Here is a 24254-nt window from a genome sequence, read left to right on the forward strand (position 1 = left end):
CCTGGAATTGGATCTATCATTTAAAAATTCCTCGGAGTTCCCGACGTGGCGCAGTGGTTAACGAATCCGACTAGGAACCATGAGGTTGCGGGTTCGGTCCCTGCCCTTGCTCAGTGGGTTAACGATCCGGCATTGCCGTGAGCTGTGGTGTAGGTTGCAGACGCGGCTCGGATCCCGCGTTGCTGTGGCTCTGGTGTAGGCCAGTGGGTACAGCTCCGATTGGACCCCTAGCCTGGGAATCTCCATATGCCGCGGGAGCAGCCCAAGAAATAGCAAAAAAAAAAAAAAAAAAAAAAAATTCCTTAGGTAACTTTTACCTCTCACCACAGACAGCTGTTTCATACCATGGATAAATGACTCTATATCATTCTCCAAAACAGAACAGTGTTTTCACCATATTTTGATGAGTCTGGTCAGGCTTTTTTTTTTTTTTTTTTTTTTTTTTTTTTTTTTTTTGTTGTTGTTGCTATTTCTTGGGCCACTCCCGCGGCATATGGAGGTTCCCAGGCTAGGGGTCTAATCGGAGCTGTAGCCACCAGCCCACCCCAGAGCCACAGCAACGCGGGATCCGAGCCGCGTCTGCAACCTACACCACAGGTCACGGCAACGCCGGATCATTAACCCACTGAGCAAGGGCAGGGACCGAACCCGCAACCTCATGGTTCCTAGTCGAATTCGTTAACCACTGCGCCATGACGGGAACTCCTGGTGAGGCTTTTGAATTCCCCTTATGACACCAGCTGTGGGAGCAGGGGTCCTAAGACCGCTCCAAGGTTCGATGATTCTCTAGCAGAACTTACGGGACTCAGCATACAGTCATTCTCATGGCCATGATTTATTATAGTAAAAGGATACAAAGCAAAATCAGCGGAGAAAAGGTACATAGATTGAAGTCTGGGAGAAACCAAGCAAAGCTTCCAAGGATCCTCTCCCATTGGAGTCACACAGAATGAACTTAATTCCCTTGGCAATGATTTAAGACAGTGTCTGTGAGGTGTTGCTAAGCAAGGAAGCTTCTTAGGGACTCAGAGCCCAGGGGTTTCATTGGAGGCTGATCCCTCTGCCTGATACATACCAAAGTTCCAGAATCCTAGAAAGAATGCAGATGTTCAGCATAGACTATGTTGTTTGCGCAAACTTCTTAGGCACAATGAACCATACTTATCAGTTTTGGGACTGGCAGGAGCCCTCCTGAGAACCTAATTTCCAGATTCTAGCCAAAGGCCAACCTTGTAAGCAAGCCTTTCAAAAGAAGAGTCAACATCCCTGCTATGTTAACTCTTCTCTGCACATATAATTTTATAAGATAGTCACATCTCAGATTCGCTTCTAGGGGTTACTACTGGATATGTAAGTGGAGATAGCAACATATTCCATGTAAACTTGCCCCAGATCTGTAGACATCTGCTCAGAGCCCTGCAGTTGTTCTTGAAGCTGCAGCCTCTTATCCTCACCACAGAGAGATAATAATTTCTTCAAACTGGCTACTTAAAGTAAAGGGAGAGTTGTTGGTATTTATTTTTCCTTGCTTGTTTTATAAGCAAATATAAATCAACACTGTAAGGATGATTTATTTAACACTACCTCTTCTTTTCAATCACATTTCAGAGGCACCGTAGCCTGAAACGAGAGTATACACAGGCCTGGAGTCAGTGGACATGGCCTTGAATTCTAGATCAACTTTTCACTAAGTGATCTTAGATTGCTTAATCTCCTGGTAAAATGAGAGTGACAGCATCTATTTCAGAGGGTTGTTGTGAGCATTAAATGGAAAAATAAATATAAAATATTTAATATATATCATTTAACACAGAGTTAAGAAACTAATAATGGGAACTGGTATGATGGTAATGGCAGTTATTTCTCTTTCCACCCTTACTCCCTCTATGCTATCCTTATTTTTTTCTTTTATGTTTTGGTTTCAAGAAGACAAGTAATCTTTATATAATATTAATTGTTTGGAAATTGCCAGCTTTCCAGGAAGGATACAGACAGTCTACCTACATGCCCAATAACAAAAGGGTAAAAGGAGTGTTTAGGCAGAACTGTCTGGAGTTTCATATCTGCATTCTGTTTTACCAAAACAGCAGATTTCTTTCATAGTTGGAAACATTCCTGAGTTAGTTTATAGTGTATTTCCTAGGGTGAGAGACAGGCTTGTTTCCTCATGAAAACTTTTATTTCATTTTTGTCAGGGTCCTCCCGGGCTTGCTCTGTGTAAAACGCTTAGGGCAGTAGCTATACTATCTTATTTGCCTCGGTGCCCCCATTTCTGACACAGGGCCTGCCCAGGCCTGCCACAGAGCAGGGGCTCCCTGAATTGGGGGTGAATGGAAGATGAATACGTGGCACTTTCTGTGATGATAATCATAACGTGGCCACGTCTTGGAGTTCCCTGGTGGCCTAGCAGGTTAATGATCTGGCGTTTTCACTGCTGTGGTCTAGATTTGCTCCCAGGCCCAGGAACTTTTCTACATGCTCTGGGTTCAGCAAAAAAAAAAAAATTTTATTTATTTATTTATTTTTTTTTTAATAAAAAGCCAAGTCTGAAAGGGGAGATAAAGCAGAAGATCATCCTAGCAGGCACGGGGCACGTAACACCAAGCAAGGCACAACGTGAAGCGTAAACAAAAAAGTCTGCGTCAGGAGTGCAGAATGTAGTGAGCAGTGTACTTGAAGCTAAGCAATTTCGATTTTATTCTGCAGGCTGTGGGAGCTGTTGGTTTTAGAACTGAGAGGTTACAGTCACTTCTTATGATTTGCTGTAGTTTATGTTGTATGAAGTTGCTACAAACAATAAATTAGCAAATCCTCAATCATTGCCCCTAAAATAAAAGGTTAAATTACTGTGAGCCTCTGGTCACAAATTTTCATCAACCAGTCAATACATAACTTCGTTTATGTGTGTTTCTTTGTAAAGAAGCTATTTAATATATAATGTTGATTAATTGACATTGAACTTGTGGCCAACGGTACTATAACTCATGCCTGAAGGAAGCTTATCTAACACACAGTCTCCATAAGGTACATCCTAGCTTTCTTGTGCTTAGGAACACTAGATAACACTTGAGCACTATGCTCGGGGGCCACTGATTGGAGACTGCACACAGTTTGCTATGACTGGAATTTAAGCGGTGAAGTCAGCCATGGCGGAAAATGAAATAGGAAATGAAAAAATACTGGAGCATTTTCTATACATTAATCCAACAAATATTTGAGCACCTCTTATGCACAGCACATTGGGGATACGGTAGTGAATAGGCTGAACAAAGTTTTTGCCCTCACAAAACTAATTCTAGGAGAAATTTGAGCTACTTAAGGTAGATATTGACCCTTGTATTCAAGGTGAGGAATGTAGGCTTGGAGCTGTCAAACGGCTATCAGACATTGGGTAGCTAGTAATTTGCAGAATGATGGTTCCAGCGAGGTCTTTTTTTGTTTGTTTTTTATGGCCACAGCTGTGGCACATGGAAGCTCCCGGGCTAAGGGTCGAATCACAGCTGTTGCTGCAGGCCTACACCATGCCACAGTAACACCAGATCTGAGCTACATCTGTGACTTATGTCATAGCTTATAGCAATGCTGGATCCTTAGCACACTGAGCGAGGACAGGGATTGAACCCGCATCCTCATGGATGCTATGTTGGGTTCTTAGCCTGTTGAGACACAGTGGGAATTCCCTGTTGATTATTTTTGACAGAAAGGATTAGAGGAGTGAGAGCCTGGGAAAGAGAGACCAGATAGGACTATTGAAGTAGACAAGACGACAAGCTATGGGAGTCAAAACTAAAGCGGGGAGTTCCCGTCGTGGCGCAGTGGTTAACGAATCCGACTAGGAACCATGAGGTTGCAGGTTCCATCCCTGCCCTTGCTCAGTGGGTTGACAATCCAGCGTTGCCGTGAGCTGTGGTGTAGGTTGCAGACACGGCTCGGATTCCGCGTTGCTGTGGCTCTGGGGTGGGCTGGTGGCTACAGCTCCGATTCAACCCCTAGCCTGGGAACCTCCATATGCCGTGGGAGCGGCCCAAGAAATGGCAAAAAGACAAAAAAAAGAAAAAAAAAAAAAAGCAACTAAAGTGGAAGCAGTGGGGATGAAGAGGTGATACAGAATCAGGAAGAAAAAGAATTTGGGATTTGATGATTGTCTAGCTATGTCAGAGTGGAGAGGGTAGGAAGAAGGAGTTGGCAAAGGGGCTTAGAAGTCTCAGCCCGGATGGCTTTAGAAAGGTGGTAGTTGCCGTGTGCAAAAACCAAAGACAGGTGAAGATGCAGGTTTACTTTGAGATTCAAGTCTGAGGTGCCAGGAGAAAGTCTTTCTCAAGAGGATAAAGAGATTTAAACTGTGTGGCTGGTTCTCTTCCAGAAAATGTCCCTGGCAGTGACTAGAGCAGATTTGGAGGAGACAAGGGACAGAGAGATAGTATAGGGTGGTGGTTACAAGATTGAGTGCTGGAGTCCCCTACTGAATATCAAGTCTGTATTTCCTAGTTTTTTGATCTTGGGCACATTAGTTGGCCTCTATGTAGCTCAATTTCTTCATCTGTAAGAAAAGGGTAATGTGATAGTACCTACTTCACAGGGCTGTTGCAAAAATGAAGTGATACTTAGAAAGCACTAGTATGTAGTAAATGCTCAGTATATCTAAACTATTATTATAAAGTTGATGGCAAGGAGAGGAAGGGCTCTTACTAACCCACAAAAGTACTAAGAGAACCAATGGTATGATAGAAAAAAAAAACACATCAGGAGTTCCCGTCGTGGCGCAGTGGTTAATGAATCTGACTAGGAACCATGAGGTTGCGGGTTCGGTCCCTGCCCTTGCTCAGTGGGTTAACGATCCGGCGTTGCCGTGACCTGTGGTGTAGGTTGCAGACGCGGCTCGGATCCCGTGTTGCTGTGGCTCTGGCGTAGGCCGGTGGCTACAGCTCTGATTCGGCCCCTAGCCTGGGAACCTCCATATGCCGCGGGAGCGGCCCAAGAAATAGCAACAACAACAACAACAAAAAGGCAAAAGACAAAAAGACAAAAAAAAAAAAAAAACCACATCATAATATGCCCCTGACCAGATCAAAGGAATACACAAAGAAACATTTAAAATATGCTTGAGGTGATTACAGCCATTTCATGGAAGCTGAGTAGAATTCAGAGCCTTAATAAAACCTGCCTTTGGCCCTTTCTAACTCATTTACAAAGTACGTGGAACAGCAGGAAGTGATGCCAATGAATAAAGCTGTTTATTTTATGCCTATTATATGCCCAATGGAAGATGGATATCATCTCCATATTACAGATGAGGACACAGAAACTTTGAGAGTTTAAATTTCTCAAGGTTGCCCAGTAAACGTCAATACCAGTATTTGATTCGTAAAACCTAGGTCCTTACTCTACACCATGCTAAAATAAAATGGAGTGATTGTCACTCATTATGTGTAGGTATGTTGATGTATTTAAACCTTTCCAAAGTTACTTACTATGCTCCAGAACTTAATTTTATAAGGTGTCTATAAAGCATTTATACCAGTCAAAATTGCTATACCAGAAATCAAATAAACTTTCAAAGGCTGTACATTGCAATCCAATCTGGCTCTATCTGGCCATAAATAAAAAATCATTAGTTCTGTGCTCAGTATTCCAGGTGCTTCTACAGACATGCTTTGCTCACTTAAAGTCTGTATAATAACCCCACTGTAAATACAAATAACTGCAAACGTGTATATGCGCAGATTAACCTTTTCTAGGCACTCCTTGTAATCTTCGAGCCTGTGCTGAAGGTGCTGAGTGCATTAGCACATGCATCAACATGCCAGATCCCCCCGGGCCTCACTGCAGGGCCGGTTCCAGCTGGGCTCCAGCCCCTGCCCCAGCCTCTTCAGCTAGGCCACACCTTACTCTTCACCCAGAACCAGGACCTCAAGCCTTCAGGTTTAGTGTCTATAGCTGAATCCCAAACCTGAAGATTCTTTTGATATTTTCAAATTTATTTCACTTTCCTTCTTCAGGTTGTAAGAGCCTTTGGTGAACAAGCCTTCCTCGTGCGTACATTTTAGATTGTGAGAATGAGAAAAGACCCTTATTTTATATTCATGAGAAAACCAAGATGGAGAGAAAGAAAGTAGCTTGATCAGGGCCTAGAAAAACCAAAGACAAACGAAAGCAGAAATGGCTGACCTAGGTCTACATGGTCACAAAGTGAGGGCAAAATAAGCATTTTTTAAATAAAAAAAGAATTATACACATGAAGTCTGAAGTTATTTGGGATTATGTCTAATTCATCTGAGCGTTCCCTAGTAGGGTGCCTGGCATGGGAAGCAGTTAATAGTGGTTTATTGTATGTGAAAGTACGGGTCGGTAAAGTGGTTTAATTAGATCGTAGGAGACAGTTGTGCATGTTAGAATGCGACAGGGAGGAAAGAGGTGTGGAGTTTATGGCTGAGTTAGGTGTTTACCTTCTTTGTGCCCCCATCGCCCTCTTCTGTATCCGTATCCTAGGCCTTTACTGTTCTGAATTGCAGTGGGCATCCTGCCCTGGACCCTTCGTTCCCTGAGGGCAGAGATAGTACCCTGTTCACTGGTACCTCCCAATGCCTAGCATGGTTTCTGACATTGTAGTAAACATGCAGGAAATATCTGTCTAGTAAATAAATGAGAAGAAATAAAATACTCCCACTAAACATTCATCTACTGTTGGTGGCAGGTTGGTGTTTGCACTTCTCATCTCACCTGGCAGAAACTCATGGATAACTTATGCAACCTATGACTGAGGATAGGTAAGAGAGGGACCACATTATAGTGATATTCGCCCTATTTGTTCCTGCCTTCCTCTTTCTTCCCTCCCTCCGGTACACAACTTACTTGCTTGCTGGCTTCCTCCCTCTCTTCTCTCTCTCTCTCCGTTTCTCCCTCTTTCCCCTCGCATAGTCATGGAAGTAGAACTTCAAAGTCTGAGTCAAAAGCATGGAGTCTCTGGAATTCAAGAGCCAGAAATCACTCATCTGGTTAAACTTTTTAGGTTTGTTTTTTGTTTCTTTTTTTTGGTGGTGTTTTTTTGGTGTGGTTTTTGTTGGTTTGTTTTTTTGTTTGTTTGTTTGTTTTTTTTTTTTTTACTTCTCCCTCTTTTTAAAAAATTTTAGTTTATTTACAATATTGTGTTAGTTTCAAGTATACTGTATATTTCAGCTGTATATATTCTTTTTCAGATTATTTTCCATTATAGAGTACCACAACATATTGACTATAATTCCTTGTTCTGTGCAGTAGGTCCTTGTTGTTTATTTTATATATAGGAGTGTGTATCTGTTCATCACAAATTCCTGATTTATATCTCCCCGCCTTCCTTTCCCCTTTGGTAACCATAATATTGTTTTCTATGTTTGTGAGTTTGTCTCTGTTTTATAAATAAGTTCATTGGTACCTTTTTTTTTTTTTTTTGTCTTTATAGGGCCGCACCCACAGCATATGGAGGTTCCCAAGCTAGGGTTCTAATCGGAGCTCTTGCTGCCAGCCTACACCACAGCCACAGCAACGCCAGATCCAAGCTGCTTCTGTGACCTACACCACAGCTCACGGCAATGCCGGGTCCTTAACCCACTGAGTGAGGCCAGGGATCAAACCTACAACCTCATGGTTCCTAGTCAGGTTCATTTCTGCTGTGCCATGAGGGGAACTCCTTTTTTTAGATTCTACACATAAGTGATATCATGTGATATTTGTCTTTCTCTGCCTGACTTCACTTAGTATGATAATCCCTAGGTCCATTCATGTTGCCGCAAATGGCATTATTTCATTCTTTTCATGGTTGAGTAATATTCCATTGTATGTATGTACCACATCTTCTTTATCCATTTGTCTGTTGATAGACACTTAGGTTTCTTCCATGTCTTGGCTGTCATATATAATGCTGCTCTGTGCATTGGGGTGTGTGTATTTTTTCAAATTAGAGGTTTCATCTTTCCCGGGTATATGACCAGGAGTGAGATGGCTGGATCATGTGGTAACTATTTTTAGCTTTTTAAGAAACCTCCAACAAGAGCCTATAACATGCTGCCTACAAGAAACCCACTTTAGGGCAGAGAACACACATAGATTGAAAGTGAAGGGGTGGGAAAAGATATTTCAGGTGTTTTTTAACGGCTAGTTGTCAGCCTCTCATTTTGACATCTCCAGCAGGACATTCTCAGAAATATGTGATATAGTGGGAGGGGAGTAAATTGGGAGCCAGGAATCCTCGGGCTGAATCCTCTTCCAGCCATTTGTTTGATATCAAGGAAGAAACATACTTCTCTGGGTCCTGTTTTCCTCGTCTGAAATATGAGTTGATTAAAATTTTATGTCTGCTCTGATACTACGTGATCCTATGATTAAATGGTCTGGATATAGATAATACCTGCCTCATTCACAACTGTCCCTTTTTTTTGGCCACACCCAAGGCATGTGGAAGTTCCTGGGCCATGGATCAAACCTAATTCCAACAGCAGTTTCGACCTGGGGCAATGCTGGATCCTTAACCCACCGCACCACAGGGAACTTCCAACTCTCTTCTAAAATCTAAAACAAAACCGTTGGCTTCCTGGCCCCCTGGCTTTATCTAAGATCATCTTCTCACTCCTTTTATATGAGAATGTCTCTGTCCCAGGCAGTTTATGGGGACTTAAGCTTTTATTTACTGTAGCTGGCAGCTCCTATAAGCTGAGGCTTTGACAATATTTCACATTTATTTATCTGAGCCAGAGCTTAGGATCAGGTGGCAGCCAAGTCACTTAAGGTTATTCAAATGCATTGAAAATGTTGCTTAATAATTCAGAACCAGTTTTCTCTGTTTAGAGTATTAAGATTTTTTAAATCCTTCTAATTAGCCAATTCCAACAGCAGTTTAAATAGGGAAAAAATCTGTCCCTTCTGAAAGGGCAACTGATGCAGACTTATTTTCAGTCCCAATATCTCTGCAGCAGGATTGACTGAGGCAAGGGCCCAAGAGAGTCTGAAGCCAGGGGATTGCTGGGTGGCCTGCTCATGTGTCACTGCCAGGTTCTGCTCCTGTAGAAGTGAGGCTTGAGGTAAAAGGTCTGCGGATGTGTCTTCTTTTGACTTTGGGTTGATGGAGGCTCTAGGGACGAACCTCCATTCAGTCATCCAGTATGTCGGTCTTTCAGCAAACATTTACTGAATTCAGTATACGAGGCCCTGCGATAGGAAGACAATAAGACCTCATTATACGCCTTTGGAATTCAGCCTCACTGGAGAGTCAGACTCATAGACAGTTGCAAAATAACCTGAGAGACGGAACAGATAACTCAGTGGAAGACTGTAGCTGATCCTTTGGGTTAGGCCCTCCAGGAATGGGCTGATTTGCCTGGTCAATAAGAGTACTATTTTAGCAAAGGATAAGAATTTCCTTACCTGTGCCTCTTTTCCAGTTAAACGCTGACCTTAAATCTGTCAGTAGACCTGTCTGAGAAGCCTAAAGTAAAGCAAAGGTATTAGTTAGGCAAATGTGGATTGGCTACATACAGGCCAATGGACTGTGACTGTGACAGAGAGACCACAGTGCACATGTATTGCCTCTGTGTCACAAGAGCCATGGCCCAGTGAATGGGAGAAGATGCCACTTGAGAAAGCGATTAATTGAGGCTCTGTCACTTAGGCCTGGTTTCATGGAGAAGCAGCAGTTGAGCTGAACCTTGAAAGATGTGTAAGTTTTCAACAGGTGGAACTGGGAGGAAGGACAGTCCAGTAGAGGAAAGAGCATAAGCAAAGGTTCGGGGAGGAGAAGACGTAAATGGGGAATAGCTGAAGCATAAGGTCGGTGAGGGGATAGTATTTAAAGATCAAAATAATAAAGACTGTTGAGGGCAAGCTGTACCACCACCCTTACAAAAAGTTTAGGCCCAGATTTTATTTATTTGATATATTTTTTCAAAAGAAAATAGAATAAATGTCTCTTTTGCTTCTTATTCCTAAAACATTGTTGATATATTTTTTTCAAAAGAAAATAGAATAAATGTCTCTTTTGCTTCTAACTCCTAAAACATTGTTAATAAAGGCTTACTCTGTATATTTCAGTGTTCCATCATGTACGTTCTCTGATTTGATCATTTATTCAACAAGCTTTTACTGAGAGCATATAAAGTACCACATTCTTTGCTGGATGCTAGGGATACAAAAACAGGAAACAGTCCTATCTTTTTTTTTTCCCCTTCTGGCTGCACCTATGGCGTGTGGAATTTCCTGGGCCAGGGATGGAACCCGAGCCACTGCTACAAACTATATCATAGCTGCAACAATGCCAGGTCCTTAACCCACTGCACCACAGTGGGAACTCCAGTCCTGTCTTTTATTCAGTCTGTCCAGGAGACATTTGTGTGAAGACTAGCTGTGATGATGCTCATAGCAGGCCTGTATGGTGGTGCATCAGATGTCAACATCCTTGCTTAACAAACAAGGAAACTCAGAGGAGAAAAAGTGACTTGTTCAAGTTCACACAGGTGGTCAGAAGTAGTCCATATATGCAGTCACTCAGAGGGCTGTTTTCCCTTCTCTCCCCTGCTCTGAGGCTTGACCCTCTGGACATCAGGGCTGAACTGAAAGGAAATGAGCATGAAGAAAAGTTTGCCCAGACAAAGACAAAAAAGAGAGAGAGAGAGGTCTGGCCAGTAAAATACGTTATCTCCAGCCACCTTCTAGTACCACTTTCTTAACATCTTCTCTCCTAAATGCTTTGGTTTCTCACCGTGGTACTTTTCCTTAAACCCAGGAGTTTGGGAGTTGCCAGTATAAGTTTGGTATAGTACAAGCACCCACTGGACCCACCTTCAAAGAAAACACCTGCTCTGTTCATGAGTCTTGCCTTCCAGTTTCATAAGCTTTGGGCAGATGAAATGTAATATCAAAATAGCTCAGAGAGAGCCTTGGTAACATTTAAGATATTGAATGTGCTGCATCTGGTAACTAGAAAATTTAATGATCTCCTGCTGTTTTGGTAATTGGATAAGTAAATACATCAGAATAAATCACACCAGCAAGTCTTTTGTATGTCGTTAGGGACTCAACTCTTTTAACTCCTGTTCAAAGCTCCAGCTCTTGAGCAGTGTTTGCGTGCAGTTACACACGCACCAGCTCGCATAGCCCTGCTTGAGTATTAAAATGCAATCAGAATGCTCCCTCTCTCCCCAGCCAGTCTGCCTGAAGCATACATCTAGTATGCCATTCCAGATATTTCTGAAGCCAGGGAGAAAAGTTTTTTTTCAGAAGTTTAAACTAAACCTACTAAGGCATTTGAGCCCTTCACAGTCTATCTGCAAACCATCTTTGCAGCCATGTCTTCCGCTATAGGTATGCTACGAGCCTTGCCAGAAACACCACCCATTTACAAATCAGAGAAAATGAGGCCAAAGCAAAAGGGGGCCAACCTGTTGCAGTAAGTAATCATGTAAGAATTTTAAGTAGGAAAGAGACAGGATCAGATATTCTTTAGACTCTCCCGAGTAGCAGGGAAGACCCAGAGAGAAATATCTATTGGAGCTTATTAGGTATTAGATGATGTTGTCATCAGCTTACAGCTGAGAAATGTGTGTCTTCTGGAAGTTAAGTGACTTACTCAAGAGCATTCATACAAAACAAGATTCAAAACCCACCAGAACTTCACTGACTCCCTAATGAGCACTTAATCCATATCTCCCGGTGAAACACTGGGGCAAACAATATTCAAGGCTTCTCAGAAGGTTTTTAAATTTTTAATTATCCAGAAATAGCAGTTCTGGATCTAACCAGTTAACAAATTTCTTTCCTCTCTTTTGTCTCTTAGTGCTCTGTTCCAAACACAATGGTTAGTACTGTGGGCCATTCTTTTATCAGAGGCATCCTAGGAGCCTTTTACACAAGAGGCTGCCTTTCAGGATATTAGCCTCTGAAAGTAAGCCTTTTGCAAATCATGACACACATGGAAAATGTTTATGTGAGGAAAAAAAGAAAAAAAAACGGAGTTCCCATCATGGCTCAGCGGAAACAATCTGACTAGGAACCGTGAGGTTGCGGGTTCGATCCCTGGCCTCACTCAGTGGGTTAAGGATCTGGTGTTGCTGTGAGCTGCGGTGTAGGTTGCAGACGCGGCTCAGATCCTGTGTTGCTGTGGCTGTGGCGTAGGCCAGCAATTGTAGCTCCAATTGGACCCCCAGCCTGGGAACCTCCATATGCTGCCGGTGGGACCCTAAAAATAAAAAAAAAGAAAGAAAGAAAGAAACAAGAAAATGATCATGCACCTCATTGAGGTAATCAGGGTTTCTCAGGGTCAAAGGCAGCCCAGCCCTGAGGACTGTGACTGCTTTGAGGAATGAGACCCATATCTTGGCTTACCTGTATCCTGGCACAGAGACAGCAAGCTTGCAAACTTCCCTTTAGTTACTTGAAATTGTGTCTTCCCAAGACCAAGAGGGATGGGACTAATCTTGGGCTTTCCAGGGTGAGGAGACATGCCTGTTCTCACGCTTCTTATTCTTTTTATGTTCTCTTTATTCATTTATTCTTTTTGCGCATTTTATTTCCATTCTGCAGACGTGGATCTTCTCGTGTTTCTAGACTAACGAGGCTTTCCCCTCCCTGTCCCCCCACCCCTTTTAGTAAAGGTCCCTGTGTTCCCTCTGGGCTTTCCCCACTAACATTGTTCAATAGTACAGTGACCTGAGCCACCATCAGGGATACCAGTGCAAGAAGAGGGTCACCTTTTTTGTTTGGCAGGGTCTCCCTGACAATGTGCCAAGTTCGAGGACATTTTGACGTTGGTAACACTTTAGAACGGTTATCCTCATTGCATAGCTCATTTAAAGGCACCGGCTGGGAATGAGGAATCCAAATTTGGTCCTAGATCTGCTATGAATGCTGAGTAAACCTGGGGTTAGTTCTTTCCACTCATTGAGCTTTTCTTTCCCCATCTGTTACAGAGTTGAGGTCCCTCCAGCTCTGACCATCACTAGGGCTGTGATAATTGAGGCGCTGGATGAGTGAGATGCGCCCAGATGCCTGCGGTAGTAATGTTATGGGGAGATATGTGCTTCAGTTACATGAAGGGGATAGTCCTTCCAAGCAGGAGACTTAGACTAAATAGTCCAGTGTGTGACTACTAAAAGTGCCTAGTGTGGTGATTAAGAAAACAGACTTTGGAGCCAGACCTAATTTTAAATCCTTGCTCTGCCTTGCTCTGTCACTTCCCACCTGTGCAATCTTAGGCAGGTTACATGATCCCTCTGAACTTCCATTCCTCATTTTTTAAGTGGAGGTAATAGTACCTCCCTCATAGGGTTGTGTAGTAATTATAAAGTACTTGGAACACTTAGCACCTAGTAAGCTCCCATAAATGTAACTCTTGTTATCATTATTATAATGTGATTTTTAAAAAAAGAACAGATAGGGCAGCCTACAGGATGCAATTTCTATCCCTTTATCATCTTAGTTTTCTCTCCCTTTGTTCTTTTTTGTCCCCTTTTCCCACTTAAAAAAGTCAAGGAGGGAGTTCCTATTGTGGTGCAACAGAAACTAATCCAACTAGGAACCATGAGGATGCAGGTTCCATCCCTGGCCTCACTCAGTGGGTCAAAGATCTGGCATTGCTGTGAGCTATGGTGTAGGTCTCAGACGTGGCTCAGATCCCACGTTGCTGTGGCTCTGGCATAGGCCGGCGACTGTAGCTCCAGTTTGACCCCTGGCCTGGGAACTTCCATATGCCTTCCATATGTGTGGCCCTAAAAAAAAAAAGTAAAGTCAAGGAGAGGAAATGTCCTATAGGCATCCTGTGCTTTGCAGCCATAGAAGCCCACCCAACCTTACTCTCTAGCACCTCAGTTGTTCCACCACAATTTAATAATGGAAAGCAGAGCATCTGTCACTGTTTCCTGGAAACCCACACCCCAGTGTCACTTCTTTTCTATGATCCAATGAAGCAGATTGCTCCAGAAACTACACCAGGATCTGGGATATAAATAAGCCATGGAGTGGTCCCATAGTGGGACCCTTCAGATTGGAAGTTCTTTTGGGGGTTGCATTACTGCTCGTAGCAAATGTAGAGGAAAAGCTGCTAGGAGCTCAGCTGGTGCTTCTGTGGTTATTGATGATGATGTTGATGATTCATTCCTTACGTTTGCAAAAGACTTTACAGTTACCAAAGCCCTTTCACACCCTGGTCAGCACCTGACCAGCAGATCAGCTCTTTAAGTTCTCCCTTTGATACTTTGTGGGTGTGACTGCCCTCTTTAGGGATTCCCAGCTCATCAAAAGATGTTTAAAGAAAATGGCCAATTAGCTATTAGGACCAAGTTGACGGTAACAAAAGATATGTTCCTGAGGGGAACAACAAAGCCTGTGCCACAACAGGGACATGACCCAAGACAGCTGCAGAAAGTCTGCTTTCTTTATGCCCCAGGGAAAGCTATTTAGTCACATTAACTGTCCCCTGTTAAGAGGTAGGATCAGAGGTTAAGAGGCAGTGAAGGGCAATGCATCTAATACAGGCTAGAAGCTCACAAACCTGGGTGCAAATTCCAGCATTATCTTTCCTATTTCTGTAATCTTGGCCAAGTCCCTTAAGCCGTTTTTGACCTCAGAGAATTCATCTATGAAATGAGAATAATAGGAGTATTTATAGGATTGTTGTGACCATTTACTTAGGTAATATATAGAACAGCTAGTCTAGTGCCTGGCACTTACAAAATGCCAAATAAATGGTAACTTTTTTTGTAGTGATGACACTAATGATTTTTTTTATAAACTCGTGATATTTAGTATGCATGTTTTCTAACAGAGTAACTAACAGAATATGCTACTCGTAGCCTACCAAAAAGTTCAAGGTAAATGCTAATTTTGAACAAAACCAAAGGAAGATATATGCAACTTCACTATAATATGGGAATTTACATATGCAGCCTTTGTGCTACCTCATAGAGTAGAAGAAGCTCAGGATTTGAAGTGAGAAGGCCTGGCTCCACCAATTTCTAGTTGTATGACCATGTGTAGGTAATGTCCCTGTTTGAGCTTTGGTGTTCTCATCTGCAGAAATGAGGACACATTAATCCAGTCTTCTTAAGATAGCTCTTAAGATTTAGATAATATATGTGAAAGTACTTAGAGAGCTTGTTTGCACTGAATAATACTCTGGTTGGATGCACTAGTTTATTTATCCAGTCATCTACTGCAGTGTACCTTGGTTGCTTGCAGGTTTGGGCAGTTATGAATAAAGATACTTATGGAGTTCCTGTCGAGGCGCAGTAGAAACGAATCCGACTAGGAACCATGAGGTTGCGGGTTCGATCCCTGGCCTCGCTCAGTGGGTTAAGGATCCTGCATTGCCGTGAGCTGTGATGTAGGTCACAGATGTGGCTTGGATCTGGCGTTGCTGTGGCTGTGGTGTAGGCCAGCAGCTGTAGTTCCGATTCGACCCCTAGCCTGGAAAACTCCATATGCCTCGGGTGCGGCCCTAAAAGGACAAAAGAAGGTACTTATTAAACATCTGTGTGCAGGGTTTAGTATGAACCTTAGGTTTTCAGCTTCTTGGGATAACTACCAAGGAGTAAATTACTGAATTATATAGTAAGAATATGGTTAATTTGGTAAGAAACTATCAAACTGTCTCCCAAAGTGGCTATGCCATTTTGCATTCCCACTAGTAATATAGACGTGTCTGTTGCTCCACATCCTTGTCAGCATTTGGTGTTGTCAGTGTTCCGGATTTTGGCCATTCTGATAGGTGTGTGGTGGTGCATATATCATTGTTATTGTTTAAATTTGCATTTTCCTGATGGCATACGATGTGGAGGAATATCTTGCCTTCTATAGATCTTTAATAAGAGGATCTATAAAGTTTTTGGCCTGTTTTTTTAATTGGGTTGTTCATTTTCTTGCTTTTGAGTTTTAAGGTTTTTTTTTTTTTGTATATTTTGGATAGTAGCTCTTTATCAGTGTGTCTTTTGCAAATATTTTCCCCCAGTCTGTGGCTTGTCTTCTCATTCTCTTGACAGTGTCTTTTGCAAAGTTTTTAATTTTAATGAAGTTTAGCTTATCAATTATTTCTTTCATGAATTGTGCCTTTGGTATTGTATCCAAAAAGCCATCACCATACCCAAGGTCATCTAGATTTTCTCCTGTGTTATCTTTAGGAATTTTATTGACTCGTGTTTTACATTTAAGTCTACAGACCATTTCAAGTTAATTTTTGTGAAGGCTGTAAGGTCTGTGCATCTAGATTCATATATATATATATATATATATATATATATATATAGTTGTTTTTTTTTTTTTTGCACGCAGATGTTCAGCTCTGGAACCAGTTGTTAGACCCAGCATTTTTTTTCTAGATGTGAAAATGTTAGATCCAGACTTTCCTTTATTCTGTTTCAAAATAAAAACTTACCTTAACAAAATTAAATAAAAATGAAATGGATTGATAATAATACCAATCCTACAAGATTGTGATTTAATGTTTGTGTAATTATCTTGCAAACTATAAAATACTATCCATATATTGCTGCTGCTGTTATTTTAGCATTAGTCTACTCATACCCTCAAGTAGTTCCTGGCCTGGTAGTAGTGTCATATTTATGCTCAGGTGTTTATATATGTGTGTGTGTGTGTATTTGTGTGTGTGTATGTATATGTGTGTGTGTATATATATATATATATATTTTATGAGAAGCAGAATAGTGTTGTAACTAGAAGGAACCCTAAAACAGAAGTGAGCATCTCGGGTAGAGTACTGTAACTATGCCTTATCAAGCGTGTGCCCAGGATGAGACTCTCACATTGATTCACATTTTTCTCAGCAGCAGTGTTACACTTTTTCAGAAAAACAAACAAACAAAAACTGAAGCCCAGGGAAATAATAGAAATACATACACATGAAGGTTCAAACTGCTAAGAAAAGTAACCTAGAAAAGAATAACTTTATTTGGCAGAAAACATGTCCCATTTTTGCTAACATAAACAAGTTTCAACAAAGCCAGTTTGCTAAAATATTAATGAGAAAATATATCCATTCCAGTTTCCTAAGTATAATGAATAAAATGTCAAGAAGGTTGACTTTCCTTTTCTGGCATAGACAAGTCAGGCCATCCCTCTTATCTGAGAATGCCCCTCCTCCCCCAGGGAGTCCCAAAGGATGGGCTTCTCTGTTGATTTAGAAAGTCAATAATTCAGTAAAATCCCAAGTAAATGGCAGAGCATAAGCTCAGATTGCATTTTTGTATTCGTATTTTATAAACACTTCAGGATTTTTTCCTTGACCCTTGACCTTTTGCCATTCTTAAAGTGAAGATATATAAGAAAGCTTGGTTAGAAGTAACCTCAGGGTCATCTCGTGCAACTTCTTCCTCTGCGTGGGCTCTACTCTTAAAAGCACCTCTGGCAAAATAGTCCAATAGTTAAATATGGATCCCAAGGCCAGCTCTCCTGGTTTCACATTCTGACTCTGCCCTTAACAACTTCGAAACCTTGAGCAAAGTTACTTAATCTGTTCCATGGCTCAGTTTCCTTATCTGTAAAATGGGAATAATAATTATACCTATGTCAGAGGGTTATTATGAAAATTAAATTATTTTATACATGCTTGGAATATGCCTGGTACAAATTAAGCGCTCAGTAAATGTCAGCTATTATCATCAAGATCATCTTCTTCCTGTATTTAAATGCTCCTGGGAACAGCAGAGGGTACATTCACCTCTCCCCTTCTTTCCCCTTTATTTTCCCCGAGGCAGCCTGTCAGCATGTAGGCCAGAAACATTCTGGTTATCATGAGCTTTGGAGTCAGACGGACTTAGGTTTTAAACCTTACTCTTTTCTGCAGTATTGGACAAGATAACCCATGGTATCTTCAACTTTAAAGTGGTGATAGGAGTTCCCGTCGTGGAGCAGTGGTTAACAAATCCAACTAGGAACCATGAGGTTGTGGGTTTGATCCCTGGCCTTGCTCAGTGGGTTAAGGATCCGGCGTTGCCATGAGCTGTGGTGTAGGTCTCAGATGAAGCTTGGATCTGGCGTTGCTGTGGCTGTGGTGTAGGCCAGCAGCCTATTAGACCCCTAGCCTTGGAACCTCCATATGCTGCAGGTGCAGCCCTAAAAGACAAAAAGACAAAAATAAAGTAGAATAAAATAAAATGCTGATAATAGGAGTTCCCCTTGTAGTGTACCGGAAACGAATCCAACTAGGAATCATGAGGTCGCGGGTTCGATCCCTGGCCTCATTGAGTGGGTTAAGGATCCGGCGTTGCCGTGAGCTGCGGTATAGGTCGCAAACATGGCTTGGATCCAGCGTTGCTGTGGCTGTAGGGTAGGCCTGTGTCTACAGCTCCAATTCAACCCCTAGCCTGGAAACCTCCATATGCCGCAGGTGTGGCCCTAAAAAAAAAAAAAATGCTGATAATAATACATACTTCATTTGGCTGTTTTGAGGACTACTTAAGGTATTTTATATAAAATACTTAGCATGGTTTCACCTACATGTGGGCACTAAATAGGATTGGCCCTTGAACAACATGGGTTTGAACTATGCAGGTCCGTTTATATGTGGATTTTTTCCAATAATAAATAGTATTAGTAAATAGTAAATACTCTAGTACTGCAGCATTCGCACTCGGTTGAACCTTGGATGTAGATCCCCACATATAGAGGAGCCACAGATATGGCGGAACTGCTTATGTTATATGCAGTTTTCACTGTTTGGAGGGGTGGTGCCCCAGCCCCCGCATTGTTCAAGAGTCCGTTGTGGTTGATCGTTGCTCCGATGATGATGATGAACAAAAAACACATAAAGGACAGCAGGAGAAGGAAGAAAAGTACAGGAGGTAAAAGAAAGAGAAGTAGTAGCCACACCAGCAGCTGCTGCTCTGTTAAAAAAGTTCTTTCTGGGAGTTTCCTGGTGGCTGGGTGGGTCAAGGATCTTGCATTGTCACTGCTGTGGCTCTGATTACTGCTTTGGCATGGATTCGATCCCTGGCCTGGGAACTTCTGGATGCCTCAGGCATGGCCCAAAAAAAGTTCTTTCTGACCAGCTGAGTTCTGCTCCCTTACGGTTGTCACAGCTCTACCCACTGGAGCTGCAGAGAACCCATCTGCTCTGTCTACCTGTCCTACTTGCCAGCCCTTCAGACAGTCAGAAAGAGCTGAACCTGCCCCTGTAGTAGCAGTCCCCTCTCTCAGGAAAACATATCCCATTCCTCCCATGTGTCTTAGAAGCTCCTTCCTAAGAGAAGGTCCCTCCTGGCACGCTCCCCGTCCTTCTGGAATGGGGTGCCGAGCACTGCAGGCTGGCTTCACAACACGGCCACTCTTACTGGGGAGAAGCATGGTGTCCTTCCTCCCCACCCAGGCTCTCTACAGGCTCTTGTTCCAGTCCAGGCAGATGAGAATGCAAACAAAAATCATCCTTGTTCACTTTAAATTTCTTTCTGAAAAGACCTTCAAAGAAAAAAGAATTGCTTATGATACGGGGCACTAGATTGAGCAGCCCCACCGCAACCAGTCTGAGTGAAGCAGCCCGGTGGTGGCACAGCCCCACCAAAGCTGTAGAAGGCCGTCTCCAGATAATGAGGCATCGCCCTACCGGGGAGAAGGGAGCACTTCTGCTGGGCAGCAAGATAGAAATAAGAGAGGCAGCCCAGTGCAGGCCTCGGCTCCAAGAGACTTTGGAGAAAGAGCTCCAGCTTTGGAGTTGGGACCAACCAGGGCCCCTACCCAAGGCAGCGCTCCAGCCAGTAATGGCTGCTCCCAGCGGAGCACTGACCGGTTCAGTGTCTGACAGAGCCTTCACCACCCTCATTCCATTTACCTAGCACAGCAACCCACAAAAGAGAAACTAATTATTCTCCAGATGGGAAAACTGAGGCCCCCAGGTTGTGTTACTTCTTCAAGGTCATAGAGATAGTAAGTAAGTGACAGAGTTTGAATCTAAGTTTGCTTCACGCTTTTTAACTCTTATTCTCTACAGACAGACCCTCACTAAGTAGCAGCCATGGTGAGCTTCAGTTTTATCATCGCCACCTTACCTTGCATGGTTGTTTAGGGGTTAAATAACATATTTCAAGTGCCCAGCATATAGTAGGTGTGCAAGAAACTCTAGTTTTCTCCTTCTCACTGTCCCTGTTCTCCCACTTTAAGTGACTGGGAAAATAGCTTTTCTCAGACACCATTTCCTGTGTGAAAATTGGGTGTGTTTTCTGAACGTCTGCTCTCCCATATAGACACGGCCTTGAGGCTCCAAGCTCCCAGCTTCTTTTGCTTCCTTTGGTATGTTTCTGCCGGTATGCACAGTTCTGGCACTATTAAGATTTTGGTTTCTCCTCCTAGCAAACATCACATTTACAAACCACAAATAACAAAGTAGAAGATGCCGGAAGAGCCCTGGCATGTTAATTAAGAACAATAGCGAAAGCAGCTGGGCAGAAAATGCCAACGAGTCAGAAGCAGAGGCGGCATAGCTGTGTTTGTTGACAGAAGCCAGCGCAGTGTTGAACGTTAATTGGGGAAGTGGGTAAACATTTGCCGGCTGCTTTGCCCCCAGTGCATTGGAAGACAGACAGCAGGCTAGGTCCTCCCCGCCACCTTGCCTGCCCATCTGCCCAGAGCCCAAGAGACACCAGTAGAGCAGCCTTGCTCCAGGTTCCTCATCAGCAGAGAGGCTTCTGGAGGCGGACGTGTCTCCTTAATGACCCTCCTGGGCATACCGGCTTTCCATCTGGAAACAGTCAAAGGTAGTATTCCTCCTTCAGCTCGCCAGCCTGCCTGCCACCCTCAGGTCCCCAGGGCGTCCTTCCCCACTGGCTTGGAGAAGACCGCCGAGCCATCTCATTAGGTGGGACTTGAGTTGAGCAGAGGACGGGATTGCCCATCTCAGGTGCCACAGTCTCTGCCCAGGCACCCAGAGCATGTCTGACAAAGCGGAGTCCCCGGCTTCCGTCTCACACCCTGGGATGCTGGGGTCCGTGTATCTGTGTGTCCGTCCGTCCTTACAGGTGCTCACATACACAGCAGCCGGCACTGAATACTTGCTCCGTGCCAGCAGCGTGCTCATTAATCCTCACATCCGTCCTACAAGGTTGATACTAACTCCAGAGCCACAGCGCTGGTAGCCAACACAGCTGCGATTTAAACCAGAACATTTCTGGTTCCAGAGCCCGTTGTCCTTTCTACTAAACCAGTGTTTCTTAGCATTTAAAATTCTTGTTCCCTTCGGGAAATGTTTGATTTTTTTTCTCTCACTCTCAGATTCAGAAAGCCCCCACATCGCATCCTTGTCCCTGACCTAGGAAGCCATGAACCTGCTGTAGGGTCCCTGGATGATTAACAGATCCCAACCGAGCCAGAAAGATTTGCCTAGCTTTACAGTCCATAGTTCATCGTATAAACTAATCATTTTTTATTTCTGAAATATAAATCCATATTGTGACATTGACTCATTTTGGGGACTAAATATCCCCGCCACTGCCACCAGCAAGGAGACTGTGATGCGCCTCCCTCGGGAGCCTCTCCTTGGCGGAGGAGATGCCTGTCTCGGCGCGTGGCAGGGTGGGCCCTCTGCAGTACTGCGCTTAAGTTTAGCAGGAAGATCAGCCCCAAAGGCTTTGCTCTTTCCCGCCAAGCAGAAAAGGCCCTCCCTGCTGTCAGGAGTTAATCAAGCACAGATCCGCAGGAACGCTCGTCACTCGTTTAACCCACACCCTTTCCCAAGGACCTCCTGCTCTGCTGGCCAGGCGGAGCTGTGCAGGAAGCAGTGGGCCTCCACCTGCCTAGGAAGAGGTTTAGTTTCCTGAACCTGTGCCCTGAGGTCAAATTCTGGTTCTTCCGCTCACTGTGAGACCTGACCTCTCTGAGCCCTGGTTTCCTCGGTTGTAAAATGGGAATAACAGCACCTACCTCACAGGGTTATTTTGATGATCAGATGAGATAAGAGATGTGAAAATGTCTGTGCCCGTGCATAGTAGGCTCGAATGCAAAGTGCAGGATAGGAACCGAATGCCATGAGTCTCTTGAGCATGTGTTTTCTTTCTTTCTAGGTAACCCAGCTGGACCCAAATAAATCATTATTGGAGGTAAAGTTGTTCCCTCAAGAAACCCTTTTCCTTGAAGCAAAAGAGTAAACACAGCCCAGCGGTGGAACCAGCCATTCCTTGACAAGCCAGAGGCCTTGCTTCAAGAGAAGGGCTCCTTGCCAACCCACCTACACGCTCGTCTCACTCAGTTCAGTGTCACACTTCTGCCTCTCGCAAGATTGCTGGAAAAAAGTAATAATAAACATAGCTACTTAAAATTGCCCATCCACGAGTGTATGTCCCCAGCCCTCACTGTAGAGAATGACACCTCTGCCACCCCTCCATCCCCTTCCCGCGGCCCTCGGTCCATGACTAGCGCACTGCTGAAGTGTGAGTGATCACGAAGTAGGACTTTGACCTCTCCAGTGCCCTCTCCCCACAGTGTCTGGGGCAGTTCTGTCTGACCTGTGACACCAGGCTGCTCTGTATTTGATATGTCTCATTGAGCCAGGGCTCATCCACCTCTGCCTTTTTCTTTTCATGACTGGATTTCTATTGTGTCACCTGATTTTAAGAGGCAGGGGATAAAAAGTCAAATGGGACTTCTTGGCATGGAGATTAAATGTTGTGGGAAAAAAAAAAAAAAGCATATCATTTTTGTTGGTACTTCCTGACTCTACTAAGATATAGGCTGTGTTTGAGGACTGCATTGGACATATATGCAAGATATTTATTTACTGCTGCTGCCTTGGGTCCCCAGGCTCCATGTAGGAGGCATTTGCTGTTCCATCCCAGCCTGAGAAACTGTTTAAGCTCTCAATGGGAATGTTGAGATTGTGTGAAGAGGACCAGGACAGGACCAGGACTTCAGTATCTGGCCCGGCTGCAGGAAGCTGCTGTTGGGTTTGCATTTGGGCAGTTAGAACCTCACAGATACCAGCTCCCAGGCTGCTGGCCCATCAGGGCTCACTGAACGCCCTTCTCTCCTGCTCTTTTCTCCCTCTAAACTGCCACGCATTTGGACCTTGTCAGTTGGCAGTTTGAGCACCTTGCCGGTCGCCAAAATCTGATGAGCCACCCACGGACTCTGAGCCGAGCTGTAATAAGGAACCTGCTCCACTGTTTCATTCTTTCAATGTTTTGATATTAGATGGTGGACTCCCATCTCAAATGAAAGGGACCTCGTTCTCTGGCTGAAAATTCTGTCTTCACATATTTAAGAGAGCAAACTTGGGGGCTCAGCTCAGAAGACATGTGTTGCCTGAATTTATATATAATAATCTGGGATGGTTTAGTAAATGTGGGTTCTTGATAATCTGTGGATTTGGGGTTTGGAGCTTAGTTCACGGAAGTACTGTTTATACCTTCGCCGCCGGTGATTTCTTTTCAGTCTTGGAATGTTTCTCCATTTCGGTTTTGTGTCACCGATGGTCTCTGTCCTAGGGGTTGGGATCCTGACTTGACATTTTGTACTCGTCCAAAAGAGTCTAAGTGCTGGGGTTTTTTTAGAGTTCTCGGAAGACTCCAACCACAGTCTGAGATACGCCTGGTCATTCTCCCTCTGCCCAGAAGTGGGCATTGGCCAGGAAAATCCCATCTTGTGTCTTTTCTCTAATCCTCCAACCAAGGACCTCCCAGGAACACCCTCTCAAGAGAAGCGTGTCCCTAGCAGACTAGTGCTACGTCTGCCCAGGTGCAGGCTGTCTCTGGCCCCAGGCGTCTCTCCAGGGAGACTGAAAGGAAAAGAGACCCAAGATGGAGGCTTTCAACCTGAGCACATCCTCTCCAGCTCCACTCTCTCCTTCTAAACTGATGGCTCCCCAGGACCGTCATTTCCAATGCTACAGACGCACGCGGGCACCAGCTCTTCTCTTTCCAAGGAGACCTTGTTCTGTAGCTGCCGTGCAGAAGCCACAGCCTTGAACTCAGGCCATACTCAGGAACAGCAGCAAGGGTGTGGGTGGGGATTGGAGGGATGGGTCTCTGAATTCACCTTCATGTTTACCTGTTCCATCTAATTTGGGTTTGACTTCATCGTATTGTTCCCCCATCCTCTTCACTTCTGTATTCCAGTAATATAAACTTTACTCTGAAACCTATTTCATACAAGTTATTAAACACTACTTGAATGTGTGTGAAGTTTACACACCCTTCTTCAACCCTGCCTTGGAAGGTTCTTCTTGCTCAGTCCCATGAAATCCTAGCCTAAAGGCCCCCTTCCTAGGCAAGGCCTCAGCTAGTTAGCACTGTTCACGC

The 24254-nt window shown here is 43.8% G+C and overlaps 1 protein-coding gene across 2 annotated transcripts in view; it reads left to right on the forward strand.

Moving 5' to 3' along the window:
- FAF1 (Fas associated factor 1) overlaps positions 1-24135 on the forward strand; it is a 429817-nt gene extending 405682 nt beyond the window's left edge. Inside the window, exon 19 of one of the 2 annotated variants that reach the window (XM_021097816.1) lies at positions 22023-24135. In XM_021097816.1, the coding sequence (XP_020953475.1) occupies positions 22023-22106 (84 nt within the window). In that variant the 3' untranslated portion in view covers positions 22107-24135. The remainder of the gene's footprint in view (positions 1-22022) is intronic. The other variant, XM_021097817.1, reaches the window with a different exon arrangement.

This window comes from Sus scrofa, chromosome 6, assembly GCF_000003025.6.
Source record: "Sus scrofa isolate TJ Tabasco breed Duroc chromosome 6, Sscrofa11.1, whole genome shotgun sequence".
In the NCBI taxonomy this organism is placed as follows: Eukaryota; Metazoa; Chordata; class Mammalia; order Artiodactyla; family Suidae; genus Sus; species Sus scrofa.